The 16961-nt window shown below is 52.7% G+C and overlaps 1 protein-coding gene across 2 annotated transcripts; it reads right to left on the minus strand.

The window, feature by feature from the left end:
• Positions 1-638: 638 nt before the first annotated feature.
• Positions 639-15767, minus strand: ABHD6 (abhydrolase domain containing 6, acylglycerol lipase). 2 transcript variants are annotated; one of them, XM_074914552.1, is made up of 10 exons: positions 15706-15767; positions 11985-12054; positions 10157-10300; positions 7009-7165; positions 6507-6620; positions 6149-6281; positions 4739-4896; positions 3843-3897; positions 3285-3385; positions 639-2549 (listed from the first exon to the last, which is right to left on the minus strand). In XM_074914552.1, the coding sequence occupies exons 3-10, from the start codon at positions 10273-10275 to the stop codon at positions 2373-2375; spliced, it is 1014 nt and encodes a 337-aa protein (XP_074770653.1). In that variant the 5' UTR covers positions 10276-10300; positions 11985-12054; positions 15706-15767; the 3' UTR covers positions 639-2372. The 2 variants fall into 2 exon arrangements, with proteins under 2 accessions (XP_074770653.1, XP_074770654.1); XM_074914553.1 differs by having other exon boundaries at positions 10157-10303; positions 11984-12054; positions 15706-15761.
• Positions 15768-16961: the final 1194 nt, after the last annotated feature.

Consider the following 16961-nt stretch of genomic DNA (forward strand, 5'->3'; position numbering starts at 1 on the left):
ATTAATAGGTCTCCTGCAGCCACTGTCACCTTGACCTGTGCATCACTGTAGCAGTGGGGCCAGGGTGCCATGGCAGGGCCAGGGCTGGAGGACAAGGTGACAGGAGGATGCTCCCCCCCTGTCAGCCCTCCCTGCAGCTCCTCTGTTACACAAAGCAGCTGCCAAGCCTCAAAAGCCACCCAGGGAAAGGAGAAATGCAAATTATTTTGCCTGGATATTGATGTAACACTATTCCTAACACACTGTATGAATTCAGTAAGACTTGTACTTCCAGCTGAAATTGTTTTTTAACACACTTCCAAGAGTTTTAAGATGAATCTTGGTACTTAAAACCTAACTCCCCTGCCTTCTGGGCTTTTATTTTGCTTCTTGAGTGTTTAGGTTCACCTCCTCTTAATAAAAACAAAAAAGCAAAATTCGTATTGTCTTTGAAGAGATGAGACTTGAGCCTTCCCAGACTTCATCTCTCTTGACATTATTAAATACTCCTTGAGGCAAAACCTGCATCTCCCAGAAATCTGGGGAGGAAAGAAGAAGCAGAGCAAGTCCCCTGTGCCATGCATCATTCCACACTGCAGCCCTCTTCTTCCTCAACGCAAAAAATAATCATTGCACGGTGGACTCCTTAAATCACTAGATTTTAATAGCCATATAAACCCTTTGCATACAGCAATCTGTGACATATGAGAAACCATACAGATACCCAACAACTATTTCTGGCTTTTACCACATAAAACTATCAGCAATTTTTTTTTTTTTTTTTTTAAATCAACTCCTGTAGTAGAAACAATAATCAAGCAATTAACAGCAAATTTCTAATTTTCTAAAAGAACAATGTTTCTTCTCTTAAAAAGAGTAGAGAAGCTGATGGGGAGTTTCACATATATGTACAGATCGGGGTACTTCAGAAAGATGGTGAAAAGAGGGCTGTCAGCACCGCAAGCATGTGTACCCAGTCTGTGGGGGGGTCTAGCAGCACCCAGTGTCAACCCCTGAGGAGAGCTGGGGGTGATGGAGGGGTGACAGCTGCCTGCTGCTTTGCCTTGGAGAGGACCACGCACCCCCTTGCCCTGCAGCAGCCATAGGTCCTGCCCGAGACCAAGACCAACCTTCTCCCCCTGGGGCACATGGTGAGGGATCACACCAGGGGAGGTGCAGGATCTGTCCCTGTACATCACCTTGCAGGCTGCAAAGTGTAGCTTGTCTGGGTTGCCTGTTTCTATCTATAATTTCACTCGTCCAGGAGTTATAAACCATTGAGAGGACACACGAGCACACTGTACCTTTCCACACCACCACCCAAGCACCTCACAGGTAAGTTATCCCCCTCCTCAGCACCCAGCAAGCCCAGAAGCCCGCAACCCTGTCCTATTCGAAGACAGAGCCCACTCCTACTCCTCACACCTGGTTTCGGTGACATCGACATTCACAGAATTCACGGAATTCATTAAGAAAATCATTATTTACATCAACGTGTTCAGCAGCGTACATAGTAAGAAGTGAGACAAGAGTTTGCCCAAGTTTGCTGATTGTCCCTTTTCCTGTCCCCGGGCTTATTGCTGACTCAGGCTCGGGGACCAAATTGCCTCAGGTGGTTTCCATCCCTCCAGTTCACATAACGGTGGTGAAGCTGCTGTCAGCACCCCAAGTTCCCACTCGCTATGTTCATCCTCAGGGGGGGACCATCCCCTGGGCAAGGCGGGCTGTGCACGGATGCTGTACCCTGGGCAATGTTAAGGCATTACATATATGCAGGAGCTGTTTGGGGATTTGAAAAAACCCACTCAAAGTGTAAACATTTTTGCACATACAGTCATTGGACTTCCACACGTGGAGTTTTCTGTTGTTTTCTGGATAAATCACGAGTTAAGGAGCTACACAAGGAGCACTCGAGCAGATGCCTAGAGCACTGGGGTTCTCTTACAGCACAGCAGCATGCAACGCAACGGACTCTAAGTAGTAGAAATATTGTAAGTCTCAGTCCAGGAAGCTTCCTCCTTCCTACGCTTCTTATATAGTTTAGGTAAATGCCATTAACAACTACGTGCTGGTAACTCGGGTACGATGGGTGGCTGTGTAAGGAGCTGCAGCACATGGCATGGCTAGCGCTTGGTGATATCAGCTCATTTCTACTTTATCTCTAAGTAGAAAAGGGAGAGATTCTGCTTCCGTTCCTGTATCTATGGAGGTTGCTCAATGACCCCTAGGTCGCTGTGCCGACAGTGCTATAGGTTTAGGTATCAGTGATTCTGCCTTCCTCAGGGACTTTGGCACATTCACCCCGATTCGTACAAGATCCCTGAGAACTTATCAAAGCTGCAGTACTTTACAATTTAAAACATCCAGCATGGGCACTTGGCTCCCTGCCAAGCTCACGCCTGCTTCTTGTTGTTGTCCATGCTGTGCAGCAGTGCCAAGAATTCCAGGATGAGGTTGGCCGTCTTGCGGGGCCGCTCCACCACCACCGAGTGCCCACAGTTCTCCAGGATGTACACGTGGCAGTCCGGGATAGCGCTCGCTAAAACACTGGCACCAGAGACATCTAGGACCTGGATGGCAGGGGGAAAATAGTCATTCCCATTGGCAGAGATAGGTTTTGATGGACAGTGTAGAACCCCATTTGAGCTGCCTTTGCAAGTCCAAGTGAGATGATGAGCAGGGATGTGGACACAGTCCTTGAGATGCCAGCCCCATCCCACGGTACCCGTGCCTGGGGACGAGACAGGGAGGCTGCATGGTGCAGGTCTTGGCACGTGGCAGGGAGCTGTCTTGGATGCTTTTCGCAGCTGGCTCAGTACAAAGGGTTCATTGCAAGCAAATTCTTGCATCTTTGCATTTAAAGAGCCCTTTGCATGCCTGCAGCTTACGTCTTTCCTCCTCCCACTTTCTCCCTCTGTAACCAGCCCTGCAAAGCCCCATTGCCTTTGCCTCGCCGCCTGCCCACAAACGGCATATTTCTCCTCAGTTGCCAGGACAACTCTCTTTGCCGGCACTTTATTCCTCTTCCCAGCCCACGTCTGCTGCAGTGCTGGCACCTGCCCCCCACCTGCCCCCTTGCCCTCCCCAGCCCCAGCTCTGCCCTCTCCTCCCTACAGCCCCACACTGGCTGGCAGCTTTCTGCCCATCACCCTGCCGAGCCCCTGTGTCCAAACACACTGGGGCTGGGGACACACGTGCCGGCTCACCGCAGAGCAGCAGACAGCTTGGGAGCACAGCCCCTGCCGTGCCCCCATGGCTGGAGGTGGAGACGTGGTCCCGTGGGGGAGGCAGAGGGGGCCACATACCTGGTCCTGCTTTCCCCAGATGACCTGCGTTGGTGCTTTGATCTTGCTCATATTCTCATGGAGAGAGTGCCTGGACTTTTCATCCACGATTTCTAAAAACACTAGTGGGGGAAAGAGGAGAGTCAGTCCTACAAGGGGGATGCTTTGCCTTCCCTTTTCACAGGGGTCCCTGCAGGACAGCCTTGCCAGTGTCTGCTCACTGGGAAACCCAGGCAGGGCTGATGGGCAGAGCCCCAGCTGGCTGTCCTGGCACTGCCACCAAGCCCCGCTTCAGAGAGACCCTCCTCCAAGCCCATCTTCCCGTAGCTACGAGTACTACTTAACCCAGCTAGGAGGGTGAGAGTGAAGCAGCCATCCCATTGCCCTTGAGACCAAGGTGCATCCTCAAATCTGTTAATGATGTTGCCCCCTCCCCTCCCACCCTCAGCAGGGCAGCAGAGGTGTACGGGGAACAGACAGCAGCAGGGGAGATGAGATGGTGACGGGGACAGCCTGTCCCCACACCCCCAGGGGTCTGGCTGGAAAGCCCAGTGAGAGGGGCTGCCGCCGCACACTTACGTTTCCGGTAAAAATCATTGTGTGGGATGCGAACGTCGACGAGGCCCTGAAGGATCTGCAGGGAGAGCAGAGAGTTGCTGGGGGAAACCCACTCCCCACACTGGGCTGCGGGTGCCCAGGAGTGCCCAGAAGCACGGCAGGCGGCTGGGACTGCTCCCACCATGCCCTGTGCAGCCTGGCCCCGGCGCCAGCTTCTTCCTAAGCACATCTGGCTGTCACAACCATGCTTAAGTAACATGTATTTCAGCAACAACTATTTTTGTCTTTTATGATGCAAACCCGAATTTCTCCCACAGGCCAGCTATCCATGGCCAGCAGGCTGCCTCAGCCATGACTGTGCTTTTCTTCCTTCTTTTATTCTTTTGCCAAAAAAAAAAAAAAAAAAGGTCTTGGCATTACCTTACATTTTTTTCTTACTCTCCTATCTAGTCATCCCAGACTTCCTAAGGAAAACTAGCTTAATGGCCAGCCCCTTGCCAAGTTCCTCTTGCCTGACAATGAGGTGATGAACATTTCCATGGCTTTTGATTAAAAAGCAGCAAACAAGCTCTCTCCAGGCTGGACAACAGCTGCCTTAGTTATTTAATGCTTCCTGCCAGTCATATTTACTAAAAAGCCCTTTGACATCCCAGCCCACTGCCAAAGATCTTGCTGGAGGAGGAATTTCAGCAGGCGCTGATGGAGGGTGGTGGAAAAAGGGAGTTTAAAGGGAGAGTGCTAGAAAGGTGCTGAGAGCTGGGCTGGGGGTGTCCTGCCTGGGTGATGGGGGGATGGAAGCACCGGCTTTGCTCCCAGCATCGCTTTGGCTGCTGCCATGCAGGCTTGGGAAGAAGTAAACCTGCCCCCCACCTTAAGCCCCCCTTTGCCAGCCATCACAGCCAGTCCAGGCTCCTCACCTGCTGCGGCACCTTGAAGCGAACATAGGAGCAAAGCTTCAGCATATCCGCCATCTCCTCAGGAGTCGAGGGAATTAAAGGGATCCTGTCGATGCGTTCAGACTCTTGCAGCTCCCGGAGCTGCTTAATGAACTTGCTGTCAGTGGTACTCGGCAGGCCTGGGTTGAATGAGAAGGGGGGAACAAGCTAAAACCTGGATGAGACCCCAAGAGCCACAGAAACAGGGCATCTCTGTACTGACCTCCATCATCCCTGACTCTGGCCTTCCACTTCCTCAGCCATTAAAAAGAAAATTAAAATAGAGGAAAAGAATAAAATCTGTACATACAGCAACCTTAATATGTACCCAGAGGTACCCCAGCCTCCCTCCTGCTCCAGGGCTTGACACCGCTGAGCCCCATAGGCTGACACAACATGTCACAGGCGTGAATACTTTGGTAAAAAATGTAGTGCTTATTTTTATGTGGACAGTAGATGCAAATACTAATGGCTGTGCCCAGCCTGCTACAGCAAAGGGTCAGACAGAGTATTTCAGAAGCGCCGTCCACATGCACCACTGCGAGGAAGAAGCCCCCAGCAGCTTAACCCCAACCCCTCCGCAGCCCCACACAGAGGTTTCACATCCAAAACCACCCAGAGAGTTGGCTGACACCTCTCCCAGGGAGGAGGGGGAACCTTGCCGCCCCCAGAGCCTGGTAGCTAGGTAACCTTGTGCTTTACTTCATTACTTATCTGGGAGGCACTTTGCTCGCGTAGGGAGAGGAAGGAGCTGCTGTAACAACCGGGATGCAGCAAAGCCCTCCCCGGTAGAGAAGGTCCCTGGCAAACACTCCCTGCCTCCTGCAGCATGTCATGCCCAGGCTCCCCCGAGCCCCCCGGCCAAGGGGACAGTGGGGACAGAGGGGTGGTGCACGGCACAGGGACACCCTGCTGACCTGCGCCTGGCCCCAAGGCACTCTTCCTGCTTGGAGCACCCAAACGCAGGAGGAGCGAGCTCGCCAGCTCCCAGGGTCCCAGCTCTCCAGGGCTCTCAAGCAGCCAGACTGGGGAGACTTTCCCCATTGCTGCCTGGGTTCTTTCTCCAGACCAAGAGGCTATGGTCATTACCATGTAAAACAGCTGCCACCCCAAGGAGAAAGACATTTTCCTCCAGAGCAGGACTTGTCCCATTTGCCCTAGTCTCAGCTCTAACCACAGCACAGCAGGGCAGACTCCAAAAGCCTGTCAGGACAAGGCTGTGATTTCCTCCCGTGCCCTGGAAGCGTGCCCTGCCATAGATTTTCAGACTATACATACAAATTATTTCAAAAAGCTTTGCACTAAAAGCCTATTTTGCCTCGAGCACTGCTCTGGGCTTTGCGCTGGCTCCTGCTTGCCCTCTCCCCATCTCGCTTCCCCTGCCTTGCCCACCTGCGGGACAGATGAGAGTCAGGCTGCAAATGTCTTCTGGATACTGAGCAGCATAGACACCGGCAACGTTTCCCCCCATGGAGGTGCCAACCAGATGAAAGGGCCTTCTGTTCAGCTTGATGCATTCCACGAACTGTCAGGGGAGCAGAAAGAGCATTATTAGGGGAGAGGAAGCAATGACATGGGGTCATTAGAGAAATTCAGCTCAAAAGCTTGAGGTCAGTGGCTGTGGCTGCCTGGGAAGGGAGGGAATGGGGCTGTATGAGGGAGCGCTCATGGGGCTTAGCATCCCTCATGGCCCCACATCCCTCACATCCTTGCATACCTCTGCAAAGACGATGCGACGCTGGGGCATTACCTGGTGTATTCGCTTAGCTTGTCCACTAATGGAGTAATCGTCCAAGGCTGAGCGGGTCGTGCCCTCATGCCCCGGCATGTCAACACACACCAAATGCAGGTTCTTGGGCAGGAACTGCAGAAACAAACCGGGGTGGTTACAGCACAGGGGAACCACTGAGGAGCCCAGGGATGGAAACTAGTGACCATTGGTGGGAGCAGGGGGGTTGCTCTCCTTCTGGTAGCCCCTGGTTACTCATGCACCAGAACAAGTCAGCTCACGTACCAAGGATGACATGATGAGAAACCACGGGCAATACTTGCTTCCCATGGAGGGGGTGCTCTCCCCCTGCAGCTCTGCATTTCACAGGGATCCAACAAGCACCGAGCTAAGGAGGGTGTTTCTAGCACGTTACAGTGATCGTCATATCCCATGCATGCAACTTGTTGGGTCCCCACACTGCCGTCAAGCCCAGGACCACTGACTCCCACTAAGTAGCAAAATGGTAGAAATGGAGACCCACCTTGACTATAGACAGCCACATGTCTTTGTGGGCTGAGAACCCATGTAACATCAGGATGGATGGTCGGTATCCAGGTCTCCCTCTATAGGAATAACAAAACTGATAGTCATCGTAGTTTGCATATCTAACCTGCATACCCAAGGCTCGGCGCCAGTACCTGGAAACAAGGAGAAAACACCACCAGTGAGTGAGGCAAGATCAGAGCCCAGCAATAATATAAGCCAGGTGACATGTCCAAACTCAGCTGCAGATTTACTAAGGCCAGTTAGGTTTGGCTCACATTAGTGCTGTTGTGGCCCTAACTGGGACTAATTCTGAACATTTCGTCCCTGGCCAGACCCTGTGCTTACATGTGATCCCTTATGGGTGTAGTACAGGCTGCTGGCTATTCATGGCAGCACTGCAGATGGCTGGTGGAGATGCCCTGTTTGCTAAAAACTTAAAAAAAGTACCCTAAGTTACTAATTTGCACAATTCTCTCAAGACAATGGAAATGGGCCAAAATAACAATTCTGAAACTGAAAACACTCAGAGGTTGGCATGAGGAGAGGGGCTCAAGGGAGAAAGGCAGCACACATGGCAAGGCAGCATGCAGGGCAGGCAGGCCAAGGGAGGCACTTATTCCAGGAGGGTAAAGTGGATTTGTCACAGGTTTATTTGGGCACATCCCTGCAGCCATCAAACAACATCACACCACGGACAAGCGCATTGGATCCCAGACAAAACAACTGTGTCGTCCACAAGCACCACAGGAACCCATTCACCATATACAAACTGGATGATCTTTAAAAATATATTTATACAGACTCAAAGGACTGGAGGGGGCCATCCTTATATAGGGTCAAACAACCCAGAATATACCAGGCTAACCCAAGGGAAACCTAGGTTATTCCTCTGAAAGTGGAGGCAGACAGCTCCTGCCAGCCCACGCTTGGAGCCTGCTCAAGGAGATACAGAGAAACTGCAGGCCAGAGGGGACCTGGGCAGAGATTATCAGTGACACTCTGGACATGATGTGTCTGTGCAGTCCAAGACAGAGGAGCAGGCACGCTTTCTCTGCATTTCCCCTATGCTCAGACATAACCCTTGCCAGTACAACTACCAGGCTACTTCTGATGGCCAAGATACCAGAAAATACTTTTATATGCTATACCAGAATTTATTTCAGACACAAGAGCAAGGTCATCAACATGCTGGGCTGTCCTAGCGCTCTGCCCACTCAAAGCTTATGCACAGTGCAATCCTCTTTTAGCATAAACCCTTTTTAGAGGGAGTTAGTGGGATTTAAGCAGCATCTCAGCTCTGTGCTGGTCCTACAAGGAGAGGTGAATTTCTCCTTGAATAAGTGTCTTAAGAGTCCTCGCCTCAAAGGCATCAGTGTAAACTATTAATGGTCAAGGTGATAACATTTTTAGCAACTGATCCTGATGGATCAGTTCAGCAGAAGGCAAAATAATCTGTGCAAAGCTGAACCGATCGCTTGCAAGGTGTTAACACTCTTAGCAGCAGTGGCTAAACTGATTAATCCCTGGCAGCAGAGCAGCCAGAAGCCATCAGCAACGGGGCCTGGCGTGACCCTTGGCTGCACCAGCAGACTGGCAGTGAGGAAGAGGAAGAGGGCAGCAAGCAGTGAGAGAAGGGAGAATCATCCCCAGGGATGTCCTGGGGACTTCCCAGGAGCATTCCTGCAAAGCTGGAGCCGCACAGGGATGAAAGGGGGGAACATGCTGCCTGCCCCCTCTCCTGCCTCTGCCGATGGGGAAACAACAATTTCACCCCAAATAAGCTGTCTCAGAAAGAAGCAAATGGGAAAGGAAGAGTGAAGGTCAAACCTGCTCTCCTCACCCACTGTCCCCATGAAAAGAGGTGCCCATGAAACACAGAGTGTTGCAAGATTCCAATGCTGCCAGAAACATGGGAAGAGAGGGAGAGATGGGGGCACTTACCCTTCAAAAGAAACCAGCCCTGCTGATCTCTGCTCGCACACTCCCTCCCTCAGCCAAACACAGACTGACCTACCGACGGTGCATATTCACTGCCGTCCCACTGCCCGCTCCTTTTTGCAGAGCAATGTCTGGCCTCACAGGTCCCCACACAAGGCACAGTGGGAAGAAATTCTCCCCATGCTGATCCAGTTGCTGGGATTTTCATCCCATTCTCCCTCCTCTCTCAGCCCCCAGATGCTGTGATGAAAAGATTGCTAATAAACGTGCCGTTAGGAACAGGCTTCATCACGCTGCTGCATCCGAGTGCTGGGGTGGGCCGATGTCCTCCTCTTACAGGAGGTCACTTTGATGTGAGCAAAACTGCGGGAGCCACCATCTGTCAGGAGCACGTGAGGGCAGCCTGCCATGCTGCCTGCTGCTGCCTGCGCCGGGCAATGAGACACTGCACCGGCTTCTGAAGGGAGCGTTAGTTATTTCAGCTTTCCCCTGCAACAAATTCAGACAGGAAAGCTGCCAATGTGCTTATCACTGATTTCCAGGGATGGATGAGGACTGAAGGATGTAGTTCCTGCCTCCCAGTATCAGAAAGGATGAGATGTAAGGTGTAAGAGAAAGCATCACTCCATCTTCTCTGATGCTCCAGCCGAGAAGAGAGAGGGAGAATGAGAAAAGCCTTGTCTGTAACTACTAGCAAGAGAAAAGTCCCTGCCAGCCGAGCAGGCTGTTAACCAGGAGGGAGAGTGTGAGCCCAGGCAGCTGTGGCAGAGCTGAGGACACCCACGCTGCCTTGACGAGTTGGGAAGTCAGCAGCCTGCCAGGGCTGCCAGGCTGGGGGACGGGCAGCAATGGCAATGCTTTCGCAGCTGCAGTCCTGTCCTTGAGGGAAACAACCCAGAAACATTCAGAGACATCCCGCAGCCCAGCTGACTCAGCCCTGACAGACATAAGCCTCAGCAGCAAAAAAGCAATATGAAAATGCCATTTTCTTCTCCTAGAGATGCTTAAAGCTACACACAGCCAGTATGCCTGTGGAAAACCCCACCTCACCTGCTCATATCACCATCACGGGCAGGGACACCCAACTTTGTCCACCACCTTGCTGCCTGTGAGCTCTTAGAGCACCTCTGTGTGTGCCAGGGCACAGGGACCTGATGGAGACCAGCAGTAATTCCACCCCCGTGATAAAATGAGAATGAACTCACCAGTAATAGATGCGGATGAGTGCTGAGGGCCAGAGAAGGAAGGAGGCCACAAAGGCCAGGATGGGGATGGCCAGGGTGCCACCAGCGATGACAAACATGTTCAGCACATCCAGGTCCATGCTGCTCTTCACCACCTGGCCTCACCTGCCCGCATTTAGGGAAGGATCACAAGTTAAACACCAGAAACAATGACAAGTCAATGCTAAACAAGATTTCTGCTGCTAGGGAGAGAGGAAAGAAGCTTTGTGAGAGAAAAGGATACCTCTCAGGAGCACAGCAAAGCCTCTTTCAGTTTTAAAACTCGATTATTTCTTCTGGCTCCTTAATAGATCTAATTAATGCAGTGTTATCCTCTCAGGAGAGCACATCACAAACAAGCACAGATCATGTCTGTGACAACAGGGTGCAACATGGCTCTTGGGGCACTTTGCTGACGGGGGAAGCACAGCCCTTCTCCGCAGGGTGCAGGCAGACTTTCACCACTATGGATGCAGGCAGGGCTGCTTTAATGCAGGCTCCACATTGCTTTTTGGAGGCAGGCATCCAGCTCCAGCTCCCCTCCCCCTGCCCGATCCCAAATCTCCAGCACACAACCACTGACCTAGAATTGATGATGGCTTGAGCCTGGCTCTCATTAGTGGTCCACACAGGCATCAACTAATCGAGGGAGCAGAAGCTATTAATGGGCTCAGGAACTGAAGGAAACAACCTGGCAGGCCACTCTTTGGCAACCAGCTCTTATCTCAGACAAATTTATACCCTCCCCCACATCCTCGCTCCTGCCCTACAGGGCATTTTTCACTTGCTGTCCCATCACAGGTCCCCATCCTGGCTCCCGAGCATCCTCTGGACAAATCTCAGGGGAAGCAGGCAGAGGACACAGGGCAGAAGGGCAAGATCTCACGCAATGCTGCACTCACCCCTGAACTCACCCCACCAGATGCAGCTGGGATATATTTTTCTCATTAAGAGATTAAACCCTGTCGCATACACATCTGCTGTAATTCCCCCTGCAAACCAGTTTATGTCTCACCCTTTCCTCAGTGCTAGCTCTTTTGTCACACATTTACAAAATGAAACATCCTCAATGCCTGCTCCCCCTCTCTCACCAGCCATCTTCCCCATCACCACCACCAGATTTTTCCGTGCCAGGACAGGCAGATTTATTTTTGCTTCCTGCAAGACTGACAGCAGTATGTGGTATGTCGTATGTTATGCCATGAAACAGGAACAGAATTGCTGCAGTCACATCCTCTTCCCCTCTGACGCCATCACACTAGATCACATCAAACCCCCACATTTCATGCAACCAAGAAAAACAGTTTACAGAACCTCTGATGCAACAGCCAGGTTTGCCCACTTCCCCCAGGGAAAATAGGAGTAAGTGAAATTTGAGGAATACTGTAAAGATTTCCACCAGGCGCCTCCTTAACAAAGCTAAACCTTATTTCCTTCTTCAAGCCTCAACAACACGCTGTTATTCGTGTAATTAACATTTTGCAAAAAGATCTTTGATCTCTGCACGGCTTGTTCATAGATAAACACTTTGTGCAACAGATAAACCTTGTACGTGAGAGCAGGGCTGCACAGAGCCCACCCGAGAGCACTTGCTGCCTTTTACTAAGTCACTAAAACAAGGAAAAATTAAGCACAGAAAATCGTCATCATTCCCATCAATGACCCATAACATGAGAAGGCTGAAGCACGGGAAAAGTGTGGGGTGGTGGGAGCCCTTGTGCTCCCTGGCATGGGGTCACCGCCTCCGCTGCCTCCACCGCTCTTGGAAAGCAAAACAAGAAGGAGAAAGCCCTTGAAAAACCCAGCTTACTTTGCAGAGGTCCCCTCCTCCTCTCGGCACAGGTCCCGCTAGCTGTGGGTAGCAGCAGTGTCTGAAAACACTGTCAGAAGAGGGAAAAAAAGAAAGGTCAAAATCACAGTCCTGATTTTTCTCCTCCTTTCAGGCTCAGTAGCTGGGCAGACTGCGAGTTTGGACTATTTAAGCCACCAGCTTCCCTTCAAGATGCCTCATCTTCACCTTCTGACCAACCTTTCCCCTGTTTATGTAAATATGGTCTTTTGTACAATAAAGTCAAATGAGGGCACTTGTTCCAAGCAGGAACAAAGTGCAAGCTGCCATCAGAGATGAAGCAAAAGCTGGCGCAGTGGGGAGAGCCGATGCCAGCAGCCCCTGCTGTGGCAGGGCTGCACGGCACCCACAAAACGGGGCGCATGGCTCAGCTTCGGGTGATTGCAGCTATTAGAACAAAGCTAGCTAAGCTGCTATCTTCCAGAGGAGCTGCTTCCTCTTTGACTTAAATGTAATTTTGCAAGTGCTCTGAGTGCTCCCCACAAGTCTTTCCTGTGCGAGTCGGTTGAAGTGTAGCACAGCCGCAGGAAATTACTGAGAGGAAGGAAAACATCAGCCTGAACTCACCGGCAGCTTTTGGCTGTGGACATTCATACCTGACGTGCAGCGGGAGCACTGGAGCCCCCCGACATGAGCACTGAGGGCTGTCTCAAGCCAGAAAATCCCCAAGAGATCCCCCCTGCCACGCCTGCAGGGCTGGGGGTGACCCGGGGGGGGCTCCCGTACCCATCGTGCAGGAGTGTTTTGTCAGGGCCATGGCAGCCACCACTCACCATGTGAACCCAAGCGCCCAATGCTGGCCATGTGCACCCAGCAAGCCCCGCTCGGGGCCCCTGCTGGCCATGGGTGCCCCGGAGGAAGGATGCTTGGGGAGCCCTGCGTCACAGCCAAGCCTTTTTCTGTGTGGGCAGAGCATCACCACCAATTTTCATGGCTTCCACTGAGGGAGATGGTGAGAAGGAAAATGCCAGGAGATCCAGCTCCATGGTCAGGGGCAGCCACGATCATCATGCCCCAGCACCCCCCGCCCATAAAGCCACCCCTCCAGCCAGTTGTGCTTTGGGCACGCTGGCTCCCCAAAGCCACAGAGGAGCACCTGTGGTGCCAACCTCCTGCGATGGTGGGGATGTCCAGGGGATGATCATCCTCCTGGCTCCACCAGTACAAGGAACAGGAGCCAGCAGCATCACCCCGGGCTCCAGCACAGTCCTTTGCTACCAGCTAGAGAGATATAGTGGGTTTAAAAATAAAAGTGAGCCCCTTTGTAACAGCTGTAAGTTTTCAGACCACAGCTCATCCATCATTTTGAGGTGCCCTGTGACCAAGAGTCACAGCAAATGACCCCAAGTATTGCTACTGCTCCTTGGAAGGATCTCCAAGTACCTCATAAATTAACTCACAAACATCAATTAGGCAAGTCTGATAAATGCCATGTGATCACAGCAGCAATAAGGCCAAGTGGGCTGCACACCTGGCAGGGCACGAGATGCCAAACCGGGAGCACTGGTTCCCATGTTGGCAGCCGAGCTGCAGGCACTAACCACCACGGCCCCTGCATCCTACCTAGGAGGTCCCCCCCAAAACAAGGCACCCCAGGTAACGGGATGAACCCCAGACAGACGCTAAGGGGAAGCTCCATGTCTCCTACTTCCTCCCCTGTGCCAAATTCAAGTAGGGGCCTCATCATCTGCAAAAAGGGGCTAAGGGCTGAGAGGGGTGCAGGTTGCTACAGAGGACAGCATGTTGATGACAGTCCCCAAGGCCACTGGCACAAAGGGACAACAAATTACTGTGAGCAAGGTTTGAATCTGCATTGTTATTTTTTCCCTTTCAAGCTCAGTGAGTCACACTAGGGAGGCTCGAAAAGACCCAACAGTGCAACTCAGGTGTCTATATCGATTTTTTCCAAGCCCCACATAAGATACGGCAGCAGCACTCCAATATGTGGGATCAAAAAACCTGCACTTAGCTCAGACAAAAAGAAAGCAATCCCAGAAATGTGAAAGCAGCTGGGATTGTTACCCAGGGAGACAGAAGACTCTTCACCAGGATCAGCATCTCTCGAAGAGCCAAGCACTCTGACCAGGCAAGAGCTGGAGGGGGGCACCTGGGGGGACCATGTCGGGGGGGCTGTGGCACAAAAGCCTTCACAAGGTGGAGGGGCTTGGTTGGGAAGGGGTGAGCGACAGCCAACGTGCTGAGCAGCCCCATGCAAGGGCAGGGAGGGTTTTTACAACGCAGGAATCACTCATGTGCGCTCACTGACCAGATGTGCCAAAATTCAAGCTCAAATGTTGTATGGGGCTGTGCCCATCGGGGCTGGGCTGCAAAACCAGGGCTGCTGCCTGCACTCAGCATTTCACTTACTGCTCCCTGCACCCAGAGCCACCCATGGCCGACCAACAATAGATTTTGAAACTCTGAATAGCTGAAAGCTAAGCAGAACATTGAGGCATACTTTAATTATTTTTGAAGAACTGAAGAAGAAGAAACATTAACCAATTTTAGGATCCCACTGCACAAACAGGGGGCTTTGATGGGCCTCAGCGGCTGAGAGGGGGCCCCCAGAAACCCTGACTCACACCACTAACCGTGTAAGAAGAAAACCCAAAAACATTCAAGTAAGCCATTTCCCTTGGAAACCGCCTCCCCCTTGGCATCCTCAACAGCCAGAATAATAATACTGACCATAGACGACATAACTAATATTATGATTCCTCAGTGGTATATTTTGCAACATGATCTTTTAGATGCCAGTCACAGTGAAGTCATAATTTAGGTTCTATTAATATTTGAAAGATCTCTGTCCATCAGCCAGCCAGCTCTTGGTCTTAATCCAGCCTCTGGAGGGCTGGGAGTAGGAAATGTGCCCTTTCACCTTCATTTATTTATAGAAGGCAGAAATGAGATCATTATTTCTGCAGTGTCGTCTCACAAAATGTGCATCTCTGACCCATTTGTATCTGTGCAAAACGGCTCGTAAACATGAGCCAGAGAGTCTGGGCTGGCCCCAGCCCCACCGCTGCACCTCGGGCTGGGAACACAGGGACGAGCCGTCAGTGTCACCGCCAGCCGGACTGGGGACAAGGCGGCTGAAAATCACGACCGGAGCCGGCTGTGCTGCCAGCCAGCCGCTGGTTTAGAAATTCATAACGTGCCCGTCCTCCTTCCGCACCCCGTCGCCATCCCCATCCTGCCGCACACGCACGCAGCGCGGGGTGCCCAGCACATCTGGTGTCACGAGTGCGCCCGGGCTCAGCCCTCTCCTGGCGTGGGGGGGTGGGAAGGAGGTGGAGAGGGATGGGGTAAGGGTACCAGGGGCCACCTCTAGGTCCCCTCTCCCAGCACACGGCCCCTTCCCTCCCCAAAGCATCCTCCTCCAGCAAAATGATGGCATCGTCCAAACAGCAGCAGCTGAGATGCAACGCTGCTCTCCTCCCCTTTGTGCCCCGTTTTCTGATGATGGGAGGCGGGATTTTAAGTAAAATTAATTAAATTTTAATAAAATATATTTTAAAAAAATATTTCTTGCGTTTTGGCTTTTCTCCAGCTCTCCCGCCCACCCTCCCTCTCCACCCCCAGCGATGCCAGGGTTGGGACCGGAGGGAACTGCCCCCCCTCCCCGGTCCCCCCCGGTCCCGGCGTTGCTACCGTCAGCCCCGCATGCCCCCCCGCCTCTCACCGTGCCGGGCCGAGCCGAGCCGAGCCGTGCGGGGCCGCAATGGCAGCGCTGAGCGGCGGAACGCGGCGGCTCCGCTGCGCCCTCCCTCCGCGGCAGTGCCGGTGCCGGTGCGGCTCCGCGGGGGCGCAGCGGAGCGCGGCGGCGAGGCGGGGATGGGGGAGGCAGTGCGCCGTGAAGGGCGGGGGGCGAAAGGGAGGGTGCAGAAGGGTACAGCTGGGTTAAAAAGGGGGTGAAAGAGGGATGCAATAGGGGTGGGGGGTGTGAGGGAACAACGGGTGGTGAAATGGGGGTGCACGGAGAGATGCAATAAGGGCTGCAGTGGGCGTGCAAGGGGGGACATAATGGACTTCCCTAAGGGTACAAGGAGGGGTACACCAGAGGTGGAAGGGGGGGCTGCAATGGGAGAATGTGTGGAGCTGTAATGGGAGATGTGACAGGAATTCAGTGGGGGTGCAAGGGGGGCATCAAATGTGATATAACAGGGGTGCTGGGGGGGGGACATAATGGGGCTTCTATAAAGGTACAAGAGGGCTGGAAAGGGTGTGTGTGTGCAAGAGGGGGATACAGTGCAAATGGGAAGATGTAATGGGACTCCAATGGAGGCCACAATGGGGCTTCCATGGGGGATACAAGAGGGGAGAAAGGCCGGCTGCAATGGGGGGTCACAGTGGAGCAGCAACGGGGGGGTGATGGGACTTCAGTGGGGGTGCAAGGGAGGGATGCACTAGAGCCACAGCAGGGGTGCAAGGGGGATGTCACGGGGGTATAATTGTGGGACATAATGGGGTTTCCACAGGGTTGCAAGGCCGACACAGCGTCACTGCAATGGGGGGGTGCAACAGGAGGGCAGTGGGCGATACAAAGAGGCTCCAAGGGGGGTACAGCAGGTTGCAAAGGGGATGCAAGGTGGCTGCGATGGGGATACAACAGAAATACAACAGGAGTGCAAGGGGGCTGCAATGACGTGCAAAGGGAGTGTGAAGGGGTTACAACAGGGTGGGAGGGGGCTGCAGTGAGGCTGCAACACGGGTACAAGGGGGATACAACAGGGGTGCAAGAGTAATGCAAGACAGGTGTGTGGGGATACAGTGGGAATGCATAGGGGGGGTGCAATATCACTCCAGCTGGGGGTGCAAGAGGCAATGCAACAGGGAGCACAAGGTGGGGACTACAACAAGGTGCAAGGAGAGACGTGACAGGGGTGCAAGGGGTAAAGTGGGGAATGCAGTGCAGCTGCAACAGGGATACGAGAGGGA

Source organism: Athene noctua, chromosome 10 (assembly GCF_965140245.1).
Source record: "Athene noctua chromosome 10, bAthNoc1.hap1.1, whole genome shotgun sequence".
Taxonomy (NCBI): domain Eukaryota; kingdom Metazoa; phylum Chordata; class Aves; order Strigiformes; family Strigidae; genus Athene; species Athene noctua.